We start from the raw sequence: 13,484 nt of genomic DNA, 5'->3' as shown, positions 1-13,484 counted from the left end.
GTGGTAAATCCGGCACTGTACATATGGGCCATTCCACGAACATACGCCTGTTTTGGATTACTTCGACAACGAATATTTTACTGTGCAACATAAGAAGTACGAAAGTAAATGGCGCTAATAATTATTCCAATAAACAACAATGTAATTTTGCAATTTACTTTCGTTCTTCTTATTTTGCACAGTAAAATATTCGTTGTCGAAGTAATCCAAAACAGGCGTATGTTCGTGGAATGGCCCATACCTACTACTCTTCATAGATATACAATTTCATTAATAATTTACACTAATTTCAGTGCTTAGATATATCATACTTAGTACAATTTACATAAGTAATATAATATAAAAATAATATATAAAGATAATATAAAAAATTAATTCTTTAACTTTCTACATTATTGTCCCCATAGTCTTACACACATTTTATATTCCACACATTAATAATAATACAAGTCTCGCAACGACTATCTACTCCATTTAGTATTAGGATAGCAGAAATAAGAGGAGGTAGCTGATTCTGCTCCTGGTATTACGTGTCAGTCGATAGCCCTCCCACATTACTGGTCGATAGCCACTATAATTTGTACACGCCAGTGATGCCTCCACGTCACCACTGGTACACACCCACAAAATGTTGTCAGACCGGCAACACTGTCTTACCGACCCGTTACAGTTTCCTTCTTTTCTAGTTCGGCATTTTTACGATATGTCACATAGATGGCGCCAATTCAGACTAAACATTAAATTAATGTTCCATAATTTATTATAAAAAATATCATTTGATAGTAAATTTAATAATTTATATTTATAAACTAAATAGGCTGTTCAAAAATAAAATTTGAGTACAGTTTGAAATGAATGTATTAAACACTGCAGTTAACTAACTATTGATACACTTCCCACAAAACTTTGACCTTTCGATGACAGATGGCGACGACAGTTAATACAAAAATTAGTTTATTATTTAAATGACATACAAAAAACTGCTTAAAATATATTTATTATGTTGAAATATTGTTATTAATTACTATAAAATACTAGTGTTTTTATATTAAAGCCTTCCAGTTTTAAATATTCTTGAATATTACAATATTCTGCAACCACCATTTTGTGGGCGTGTCTAAAGTATTATGGGGAATTCTCACGACGAGGTCAAGGCGCGTGTTGAAGCGAGCTTCAAGTGGGTCCTAATTTAAACGTCGGCAAAGAGAGATATAATATATATAATAGTGGAAAAGAAAGAGAACGCAGATACCCTACAAGACGGTAAAATTAGTAATATTTACTTTGTGATAAAATGTCCCGAATATGTCCCGAAGAATACAGGCAACCAAAAAGTTGACCGCCCTCAGTGGTGGAGATAAAAATATTAGTTGGTTTTCTTAATTCTCACAATGATAAAAATTAGAACAAAACGTAGTTTGACCATAAAATTACCACGCCACTGATCGTACCCTCGGCTGACGAGACATCCACACTATCCACAGGCTAATAAATTTTAGCATTTGGTGTTATTTTAAGGGTCATAAATACCAAATTTTGACAGAAATTTCTCTATCTCTTCTTGCGTTTAATCTTTTTCACGTTGGGTTGAATTCCGTCTTCAGTTTTTATCTTTTTCTGTTACATTTTTTTATTTCACTCATAATGTCGCAACACGCTTTGTCAGTTTTCCTCTTTAGGTGGTATTAAGCGTCGTTTAAACACAACGATAAGTCACAGCAACTAGTTGTGATGACAAGTTGAAACGCTGTTTAGACGCTGCGATTCAATGCGATACCACCTTCAACCCAACTCCAACTTTGATAAGTTGTGCGATGCACCGTTTACACACAATGATAAGTTGCAACAACTCGATTGACCTTGATAAGTTGTTTGATTTATCGCTGTGTTTAAACGACCCTTTAAGCGTCGTTTAAACACAACGATAAGTCACAGCAACTAGTTGTGATGACAAGTTGAAACGCTGTTTAGACGCTGCGATTCAATGCGATACCACCTTCAACCCAACTCCAACTTTGATAAGTTGTGCGATGCACCGTTTACACACAATGATAAGTTGCAACAACTCGATTGACCTTGATAAGTTGTTTGATTTATCGCTGTGTTTAAACGATCCTTTAGGAGAGAGAATGACGTGCAGATGCACAAGGAATTTGACGACCTCCTTGCGTTTCTGTTATCCTGATACAAAATCTGAAATTCTGGATGTTTGGTGGGTTTGCTTGACGCATCCATTTCATTTGTGCTGCATAAAAAGGTATATGTGTAACGTTAGCTGCCTAACAAGTGATACTCTTATGGCATTAAAATCAATTACCCAACTGAATTTGATAGTTACGCTACTGTAAAAGGTAAATTAAGTAAAATGAAGATATATAGTAAAAAAGTATTAACGTCCATCACAAGAAACATTGAATTTTCTGTTCACGTTCACTTGATATATGACACCTTTGCTGTTACATGTGTTGACTATCTTCAAGGGTATTTATTTTTTGAAAGATTCATAAGAGCAATTAATTATTGCATTTCGCGCCCTTTAATTATTAATTACACTTCATATTTATCATCACTCCTTTTTAGACTGCTTTTAATGTATTTATCTCAGCAATACGTGAGATTTGGAGATTGGCAGCACTCTCAGTCAATTGATGTGAACTGAAGAGCCTCCTGTCTAGTAAAATTAAAACTAAAACACAGATTATCCATTATCCTGCATTATCCATACATAAAATAGAAATAGCAACTGTGATTATTTGTTCTAGAAAAACGAAAAAGGACCTGCCGTACAGAGGGGAAGCTTACCTGACTTTAAATAGTTATTGCAACTATTGAAAATGACTCGTAAGTACATAAATCTTACATTTTATCGAAGTTAACCACTACTTAATTTGAAGGTGGAAATCAGCGTGAATTAGCTAGGGCAAAAAACCAAAAGAAACAACAGGAGCAGGCTAAAAATAAAAGAAGTGATGGACTCACTCTGGAGCAACGTAAATTCAGGTAAAAATGCCTTCTTTCTTGTATGAAATTCATATAAGTTTTTTGGGAAAAATGTGATGTTATTTCATTGGCCAAAAATTTGAATTTCTAAATATAATAGGATATCTCCAGTTTTGGAAATCTGTCCTAAAATTCTATTAAGTAGGTATGTGCAATAATAGATAAAATTCCTAGATTCTACAAATATGTACTTGACCATGTATTGAGTGCATTTTAAAAACTTACTTCTGATAACTGAAAAATTCATATTTAAATTAACTATTAAATATTTGTTCTATATTTTATATTTCTAAATTTTCAAAACACCTTAATTTTGTAATTTTCCATTACGTTGTGGATAAATTTTAAAGAATTTTTTAATAAATTCATATACAGTAGAACCCCGATTATCCGTGCTCCATGGGACGGGATGTGGCACGGATAATTGAAAAGCAAGGATAATCCGAACATTTATTTCTCATATATGATACAATGTGTACACACATACATATGTGCCTACTTCTTCTTCTGGTGTCTTATTTGGTCCTTTAACGTTGGTAATAACGTTGGTGAGTTACTCACTGTCTTCATCTAATCAGAATAGTTGTTTGGAACACCGTATTCCTATCCAATCACAAATGTTCGTGAACCATGACATCTGATTCCTTTCAATTCCTCTGCAACCCCGATTTTACCTTTCACAATAAGCAGAACAATTTTGTATTTTTTTATTGCCAACTTCATAGATTCGTGATAATAATGCGAAACTTCCACCTTTCCACTTCTATATAAAATCTCTGCTTGTTTAGTAGTTAAAACATTTCTCTTGCATTTACAACTAGTTATTACCATTTTGAAAACATAGAAACGTGTTAAGGATATAGCAGAGTAGTTACTCTTCTCTAGCATTCAACTAAATCTCACACATTTGGCGTAACACGCAGCAGCCGATGCCTAGTGAATGATTTCCAGAGATTTCCCAAGCACTGTTGCTAGCGATATTGTATTATGCGTTTCTATAGATTATAATATATAACTTAAAGTTTCTGTCGAATGAATTACGGTGACGCTATTTTGAAAAAATATCAAAAATGCAAAATAAGTAATGAAAAATCATAGCACGGATAATCCGTAGCCCGGATAATCACAACAGAAGTGTTTACTTCATTCTTTGTTGTCTTATCAAAGGTATACAGCCAACTACAGGGTTTACCCTTTTTAAAGTTTTACGTTAATTTTCATAATTTTAAACAATTAAAAACATCCTTGTGTGTGTGTGTGTATATGTGTGTGTGTGTGTGTGTGTGTGTGTGTGTGTGTGTGTGTGTGTGTGTGTGTGTGTGTGTGTGTGTGTGTGTGTGTGTGTGTGTGTGTGTGTGTGTGTGTGTGTGTGTGTGTGTGTGTGTGTGTGTGTGTGTGTGTGTGTGTGTGTGTGTGTGTGTGTGTGTGTGTGTGTGTGTGTGTGTGTGTGTGTGTGTGTGTGTGTGTGTGTGTGTGTGTGTGTGTGTGTGTGTGTGTGTGTGTGTGTGTGTGTGTGTGTGTGTGTGTGTGTGTGTGTGTGTGTGTGTGTGTGTGTGTGTGTGTGTGTGTGTGTGTGTGTGTGTGTGTGTGTGTGTGTGTGTGTGTGTGTGTGTGTGTGTGTGTGTGTGTGTGTGTGTGTGTGTGTGTGTGTGTGTGTGTGTGTGTGTGTGTGTGTGTGTGTGTGTGTGTGTGTGTGTGTGTGTGTGTGTGTGTGTGTGTGTGTGTGTGTGTGTGTGTGTGTGTGTGTGTGTGTGTGTGTGTGTGTGTGTGTGTGTGTGTGTGTGTGTGTGTGTGTGTGTGTGTGTGCGTGTGTGTGTGTTTGAGCATTATTGTCTTCAGATTCAATGTCCATTTGTCATCTTACCTTTTTGGAATTATTTGTATTATTTATGCGGAAGCTCTAAAGGAGTGCTTCCTGCTTTCTACTGATTTGTTTAGGTAGGTATCCAATCACAATCCTGCTCCAATTTTACAAAGAACTATTTTATATACAAATCCACGAGGAATTTCCTGTAGTTGGCTGTATACCATTACAAAAACATAAAATCCTTTATAAAAGGTATATTTGTTAAAATCCCTATACAGGGCTACATCAAAGACAGAACTAGTTTTCACTTGCTTCCGTACAGCCATGATGTGAATATTGTCAGATAGAGCTCATTGGTACCTCGGGCGAAAAACATTGGATATTTTATTCATCCATGTTATAATTTACATCTTTGTCATATGTTCCGATGACGGATCAATTGTAAAGGGTTTTTACCCATATATTTTTACTTTGGTGGTTAGCATGTAGATTCTAAGATTGCACTGATGATGATCGGTCAACCGATCGAAAACTAGTTCTGTCTTTGATGTAGCCCTGTATAGGGATTTTAACAAATATACCTTTTATAAAGGATTTTATGTATTTTATATACCTATATCTAATTTTCAACGATTTTTGTTTTTATTTGGAATTATTTCCTTTAGTTGTGATTTTTTTTTAATCATTTTTTTATGTATTTTTTTTATTTATTTACTTATTTATTTTTTTTTTATATATTTTTTTTTCATTGTCTTTTTTTTTCAATATGAATTGGGATATTAGACTAGGGCACAATTTGACGCTCAGGGGTCGATCAGAGCATTTAGACAACAGGTGGACCTCGGATAGACATAGGGCTTAACACGAAGGAAAAAAACATAGGTTATAAACTTAATCTAATACATAAAATATGTTTGTACAAAATTTGATAAACATTGTAATCTTCTGCTCTTAATTGTTGAGTTAGGTATATGGTCTGGTGATTTTGGGTGTTTTGTCCATTTCTTCATTTAATAATTTAATCTCGTTTATTATTCTAGAACAGCCTAGGATCATGTGCTCCGCTGTACCTTCTTCTCCACATGACAATTAGGAGAATCACTCAATTTTATTTTATATTTGTACTGGGGAGTTAAAACATGGTTGAACCTTAACCTGCACAAAACAGAGAAAAACAGCTTGCTTCCCGACAGTCTTGAGAACCAAGACTGACCAAGAGGCTTGGAATAAAAAACATCCTTATCTCTCATAATAAATTAAAAATTAAATTAAATTAAAAATATGATTGTGTTCAAATCATAACAAGAGTCATATTATGTTACTAATTATTCTTTGATAATACAGTGGAACCCCGATAAGTCGGCCCCCGATAACCCGGAACTCCGGCTAACCCGGACCGATTTTTATCAGACAAACATTTCAACAATAAAAATGTATTGCTGTTACAAAATCTCGTAAACCTAATTCATTCATTTGGTGACGTCAATATACGAACGAAACGATTGATGAATCCGACATTACTGAAAATATCAGGGCAATCAGGGTGCAGATGGGACCCTGTCGCGCAATTCGCAGCAAATAAAATAGTCGTATGTTTTTGGCTTCATTTTATTTCGTTTATACATACGCATTTTCAAGGTTCACGAGGTTTTGTACCAACTCTATGTAATATAATATTTGAGAGATAATGGAACCGGATTGAACTACATATAACATAGTAAAAATGACTCATGGTACACCACATTCATTGTCGAAAACAACATGCACCTGTATTATCCTTTATTTTTTTGAAACTGTCTGTGTTAGCATTGTTTAGAAAAGACTATTAAAATTCTTTTTTTAACAATGGTCTTAGTCATCACTTTTATTAAATAACATAACATCAGAGACGGTATTATGTGTAGTAAAGTCGTATTATTGTTCGCTTCCGTTTTGTAATCGTTCGTAAATTTATTCAGATTTTGTGTTTGTGTGTCTTTTGTCTATAAGGGCAACAAAACGTAAAAATGTTGTAGTGACAATGGAAAAGAAACTAGAAGCATTAAGTAGAATTGATAAAGGTGAATCTTGCAGCATTATATTATGGTGTCGGTACATCTACAGTATCGGATTGGAAGAAAAATAGAACTAAAATCGAAGAATTTTTTTTTTCAAAATGATAACAAAAGACAGTTTAATCGGTGCAAAGCTAATAAAGCTAAGAATGAGACTTTTGACGACGCTTTGTATGTGTGGTTTTGTGTGGAATGCGAACGTGGTTTACCAGTGTCTGTGTGACAATTATAACGGAGTTTATCTGTAAGCATACCATATTTTATTAATTTTTACCATTTTCTCCGGCTAACCCGGATTTTCGATAACCTGGATCGGCCGCGGTCCCAATTAATCCGAGTTAACGGGGTTCCACTGTACTATGAGATATGAAGAAGAAATTGAGATTCACTTCTTGATAACTTTTTTCTTTTAATCATATTCTCTCTCTCTCTCTCACACACTCTCTTGGACTCCTAGTGGAGTATTACGCACATCTGCATTTCTTGTCTAGTGGTGTAAGATGGCTGGTGGCCTCAGCATATCTTCTTTGTTTATTCTCCGGTAAATCTTCATACCAGTTGCTTCCATTCTCCTCTGTTTCTTGCTTTGTTTTCTACTTCCCCCCATCTTAAGCCAATTCTCTTGTGTTCTCTGGTTACTGTTTTCTACCAGGTATTATCTGGTCTTCCCTTTCTTGTCCCCTCCGGTTGGTATTCAAGTGCTTGCTAATTAATCTATTTCCATTTCTTCTGCTTAATTGTTGTTATTATACTGGTTTGTTTTGTTTTTTCCATAGTTCTACATTTGTTATTTTATTAGGTCACTAAATTTTTAGGATCTATCTTAGGACCTATTTATAAAAGTCTGTAGCCTCTTTGTTGTGATTTCGTTGTGCTTCTAAGTTTCTGTTCCGTAGAGTAAGATGCGTTTTACACAAGTATTGAATACATTGATTTTTGTTGCTTCTGATATTTCACTTGTTTACCAGATTTTATTTAACGCATTGAAGGCAAATTGTGCCTTCGTTATTCTTCCTTGTATGTGTTTCGTGCATCCTCCTTTTCTTTCCATGATTGATCCCAAATAAGTTAGTTTCTCTACTTCTTCAATTTTTTACCTTTTTTTATTTTATTAATTTGTCGGCAGCAAATTCAAGATCTTCAAGCTGATTAAAGAGGTTTCATCTAATACCTGTCCGATCATCTGTTACTTTCCTCATAATCCAGTCTACCAAGATTAGGAGTAAAGCAGATCAGATACAACCTTGTTTAACATCACTTTCAATAGCTACTTCTTCTGTGATCACTCCCTCGTGTTCTAGTCTAGCTTTGTACCCATCACAAAACAGTTTGATCAGGTTAATAACTTTTGTTGGTAGTCTTTAGTTTTGGAAATCTGTCCTAAAATTATATCAAATAGGTGTAAAAATAGATAAAATTCCTAGATGCTACAAGTGTGTACTTGACCATGTATCAAGTGCACTTGAAAAACTGACTTCAGATAACTGAAAAATTACTATTTAAATTAACTAGGTACACTATTTGTTTTATATTTCCTAATCTATTTCTGAATTTAAAAAAAAAACATGTTCGTAATTCTAAACAATTGAATCGTAATTCTAAACAATTGAATGGTGGGCTGGGTCACATATTGGGTCAAAGTGAGGTTTTAATGCAATATTATTGTATATCCAAAGACCAATGCGAGCAATGTTTGGTGTTACTCGATAGGTTTTCGAAAAGTATTAAAAACTTTTTTTTTGGTTTCTCATTTGGAAGTGTATTTCTCGAGATATTAGACCGTTTCTATAATTTACCTATGGTATCAGGATAAATCGTTTTTCCCAATTATAGCGCTATCTATCCACAGTTCGAAAAAATGTCATGAATAAAAGTTGCTTACTTTCACGTAACGAATCCAAATCTGCAAGAAAAACTGGGGGTTTCCATTTGAGATTTTAAAGTTACCCTCACCCCACCTCCAGGGGGTGTAGTGGGGATTGGTGTTTGGTGTCATTGGATAGATTTTTGAAAATGATTGAACTCATATTTTTCAGTTTTTCGATCCGATGTTTAGTTCGCGAAATATTCGACTTTTCCACTACTTTTGGGACACCTGTATATAATATATAAATATTATATATAATATATAAATATCATAAATACTAAGTACTATACAGATAATGTTCCTAAAGGTAATCCATACGAGAATTTACAAGCTATGTGAAAGTCAAATTTCGCCCAACCAGTTCGGGTTCATAATAAATGCTGTTGGTACGAGAGAGGCTTTGTTTTCAGTTCAAGTCTTATTCCAGAGATGCAGAGACGTAAATTGCGACGTATACGCATGTCTGGTTGATTACGAGAAGGCGTTTGATCGAGTACAACACGCCAAGATGATGCAAATACTAAAAGAAGCAGGAATTAACAACCAAGATCTGAAAATAATTAGAAACCTTTACTGGAATCAGACTGCAAACCTCAGAGTGGAAGGTGAACACACCGAATACGTGAAAATCATGCGTGGAGTGAGGCAAGGCTGCATTTTGTCCCCTCTAATTTTCAATCTTTACTCTGAAAAAATATTTATCGAAGCTTTGCACGAAACTGAAAAGGTATTACTAAACGGGTACCGGCTAAATAATATCAGGTATGCAGATGACACCATAGTATTTGCGGACAACCTAGAAGACCTACAAGTCCTCATGGACAAAATCACGTATTACAGTCAACAATATGGACTCAATATAAACGTAAAGAAAACAAAGCTTATGATCGTCGGCAAGAAAAAGATAACAGAAGGTCAACTTTATATCAACCAAACCCCTGTAGAAAGAGTGAGGCACTACAACTACCTCGGCACCATAATAAATGAAGAATGGACCAATAACCAAGAAATAAGAGCGCGCGTCGGAAAATCTAGATCAATCTTCAACCGTATGGGGGCGTTTTTCAAGAACCACAACCTTTCTCTTGGTATAAAAGTAAGAATGCTGAGATGTTACGTCTTCTCTGTCCTTTTTATGGTGTTGAATCATGGACCTTGAACGAGGATATGTGCCGAAAATTGGAAGCATTTGAGATGTGGCTATATCGTTGAATTCTTAAAATCCCATGGACTATCGGGTCACAAATGAGGAGGTTCTTAGAAGAATGGGGAAGAACCGAGAAGTACTAACCACCATCAAATCTCGAAAGTTGGAATACTTTGGACACATTATGCGAAATAAATCCACATATGCCCTCCTACAAGCCATCCTGCAAGGAAAAATATTTGGAAAGCGAGGTCCAGGAAGAAGAAGAACATCCTGGTTAAAGAACCTCAGAACCTGGTTCAACACAACATCTGTGCAGCTTTTCCGCGTTGCTGCAGATAAAGTGAAGATTGCCATGATGATCGCCAACATTCGTCACGGATAGGCACATCAAGAAGAAGAAGATACAGATGAAAACAATAACATAAAAACAAATTAACAAATTACAGATGTTTCACTCAAAGATTAAACCCTTGCAAATTGCTTTTAAAACGACTGATGGAGTTGTCAAACAGTTGTAAATCGTAAAGGAGTTAGCCATATTCAAGACTCTGGGTATGGATGAAAAAAGTGAATAATTAAATCTATGAAAGAGTGCATGAAATGTTCGCACTTGTCTAGTGGAGCGAGGTGGTACAAACAGTCCAATCTTAAGTAGTTGAGAACAACTGCATATCGTCGCCTCAAAGCAACAGTAGGATATGTACATATCCTACTGTTGCATGAGTGCACCGTATATGCGTATATACACACATCGCATCGCGCGTCGGTCCAATATGACTTAACTGGTTGATCGATGCACTCGTGCAACAGTAGGATACGTACATATATCCTACTGTTGCTTTGAGGCGTCGATATACTATTTTTTAAGATGTTGAATAGTAGTAAAAGGTCTCCTTGCTTTGTCCATCTTGCAAGAGAAGGGACCTGCAGTTGATGCTGCCATACAGTGTAATCCTGATATGTATGAAGCTTAAAAGCAATATAAAGGAAGAAATTATTTTGATATTGTTCAAGTTTCCTAGTGTAGACCAAGTAGTGGTCGGTAGTAGTCTTTAAATTGAATGAAGATGCAAATAATGGTGAATGAATGCGAATGATCTTAGGATGTAGTTCACATCAATTCTTTCATAATTTCTCAAGATATTGAATTTAACATAATATATTTAAGACAAAATAACTACCCCATATTTTTTGTTTAGTCCCAAAAAATTTTTGGCATAAGAAATAGGCTGCCAAAATCATGACTTAAGTGCTATTTTTGGCACAATATGAAAAATGCTGTGGAAAAATCTTTGGAAAGGTTCAAGATATTTTTCCACTTTTTTTTATTCAAAAGATAATATTTAGGGTAAAATGATACTTTTTATTTCAACACAGCCTTCTGAATTTTTTTAAAATCATTTTATGAATATGGATATCTTGAATTCAAACACCTGTGACAGAGAGAGAGAGATACTTTTTCATATTTCCTTCTTCTCGCTGCCATCGTCAGTTATCTGTATGCCCAGGTTTGTGAGCTATTTTACTGTTTCGATGTTTGGGTCATCTATTGCCAAATTTTTCATGTTACGTTGTTGAGGAATAGCCCTATTTCTTTTTAGGCTCTCTGTTTAGCCTTTTCAAAAATCTACAAAGATCTGGTAGATAATATATTGTGCTTCCAGGCTTTAGCTAATATTTGTTGTAAGTTGAATAGCTAGTCAATAGTAGACCATCCTGGTCTGAATATGGCCTTGTATTCTCCTATGGCTTCCTCTGTGAAGTGACAATCTCCTGTTTATGATCCACCCACGTAAATACCTTATAGCTCACACAGAGTAAGGATAAGCCTCTATAGTTTTTGTAGCTGAGTTTGTATCATTTCTTGTGGATTGGGCATATACATAATTGCTTTTTTCCAGTCTCCTGGAATTTCTTTTGTGTTCCACAGCTTTATTATTAGTTTATGAAATATATCTGTGTCTCCTCCAATTTTGGAAATTTCAGCTGGTATGTTGTCGATACCTGGGGCTTTTTTATTCTTCTGTGTTTTAATAGCATCCATTATTTCCTGTCTTATGGGTGGGTATTTTAATTCATTCATTCATTCGGTTACTTTGTCCTGAATTTTAACGTATTTTGTTATAATCAAATTCAATAACATCTGACACTATAAAGGTAAGATTTTTCTTTGCCTGTCTGAGATGATATGGATTACACCAGTCATTTTAAATTTTTGGCTCAATAGTTGCAATGTAATGCATTAAAAAAACAACAAAATGCCTGAACCTGGTCTGATTAAAGAATTCTAGACAAACGGACATCCTCAGCAGATGCAGTCTTTTCTAGATGTCCGCACTTGACATAGAAAAGATATATCTGAATTATATTAATTTGTTTTCTTTTATTTTTAGGGATGCTGAGCTCATGAGGGAAAAGCAGAAGAAAAAACAAGATGATGAATCGCAAGGAAGTGGCCAGGCCTGTAAATAAAGTGACTTTGCAGGCTCTTTAATATATTTTGTATAAATTTGAACGATAATTAAGATATGTTTTTTACATAACCAGTGATAGTATATGTGAAATATGTAATATATTGACGAAAAGTGCAGTCGAACATCATAGTATGTAAATTTTGGTATTTGTTTAACTGTTCTGTTTTTTTTTTGTATATATTCTTAAGGGGTACATATTATTCAGTATTTATAATTTGGATTTATTAATACTTATTATACAAATACTTGTATTACATTATAACATGTCAACTTTATAATAGACAATCATTGTTTTTGCATTAATTCATTGTATCATTACAGTATTTTCATCCCATTAACTAACTATTTCTTTATATACTTCTTTAATACATTCTTTGTTAAAAATAGATGGTTTTATTTTACAAACACTGGAAGTGTATTGCTCAGTTATTTGTCTACTATCAAAATAAATGTATCTAATCTGTGAAAAATCTGTAAAAAAACTTACACATTTTTTATATACAATTTTACGAATATACGCTAAGCATCAAAATTAACGCATCACTTTAAAAATGGGACATTTTTGATGTCTCAGATTTCCTAAACCTGTTGTCTGATTTGAGTGATTTTTTTCAGTATATTATAGCTTTATCCTTCAAGAATATCGATGTAATAATATTATTGCTAAAGAGGTAAGTGTCATTGTATAGCGGGTGTAACAATGATAGTGTGTTTTTTCCTCAAAGTTTGGAACATCCTGTGGAATATTCTAGCGTATATAAAATATTGAAATTAAAACTCAACTGTAGCCTTAGGCTTTCTAACATTTTGCTTTCTGATTCATTCGCTCATGTTGGATAATAAAAAAATGTGTGTGTCCTTTGTACGCACGTAAGAAGTTATACTTCTATTATAATATAATTTCAACGAAATAAATATACCTACTTAACAGTTACAGTACAAAACATTAACAATAATTACCAAAAATGAACCAAAACTTAACAATGCCAAATATTAAAAAAAAAAAAAAATGAATCGTCCGGGATTTGAACCCGCAATCTCGCGATTTTTTGATCTCTGGTCCAATGCTCTACCAACAAGGCCATCAAGCCGCATGCTACTTACCTTTCAGATATACATAATTATACATCAC

At 34.4% G+C, this 13,484-nt stretch overlaps 1 protein-coding gene across 5 annotated transcripts; it reads left to right on the top strand.

The window, feature by feature from the left end:
- Positions 1–1,685: 1,685 nt before the first annotated feature.
- Positions 1,686–12,736, top strand: LOC114342777 (putative SERF-like protein). Of its 5 annotated transcripts, none has more exons than XM_028293570.2 (4): positions 2,200–2,351; positions 2,763–2,841; positions 2,895–3,000; positions 12,272–12,736. In XM_028293570.2, exons 2-4 carry the CDS (start codon positions 2,835–2,837, stop codon positions 12,348–12,350), a joined length of 192 nt encoding a protein of 63 aa, XP_028149371.1. In that variant the 5' UTR covers positions 2,200–2,351; positions 2,763–2,834; the 3' UTR covers positions 12,351–12,736. The 5 variants fall into 5 exon arrangements, with proteins under 5 accessions (XP_028149369.2, XP_028149371.1, XP_028149370.1 ...); XM_028293571.1 differs by lacking the exon at positions 2,200–2,351 and adding an exon at positions 2,463–2,481; XM_050663586.1 differs by lacking the exon at positions 2,200–2,351 and having other exon boundaries at positions 2,528–2,841.
- The last annotated feature ends 748 nt before the right edge of the window (positions 12,737–13,484 follow it).

The sequence above is a fragment of the Diabrotica virgifera genome, chromosome 10 (genome assembly GCF_917563875.1).
Source record: "Diabrotica virgifera virgifera chromosome 10, PGI_DIABVI_V3a".
Lineage (NCBI taxonomy): Eukaryota > Metazoa > Arthropoda > Insecta > Coleoptera > Chrysomelidae > Diabrotica > Diabrotica virgifera.
This window is presented reverse-complemented; position numbering and strand designations above follow the sequence as displayed.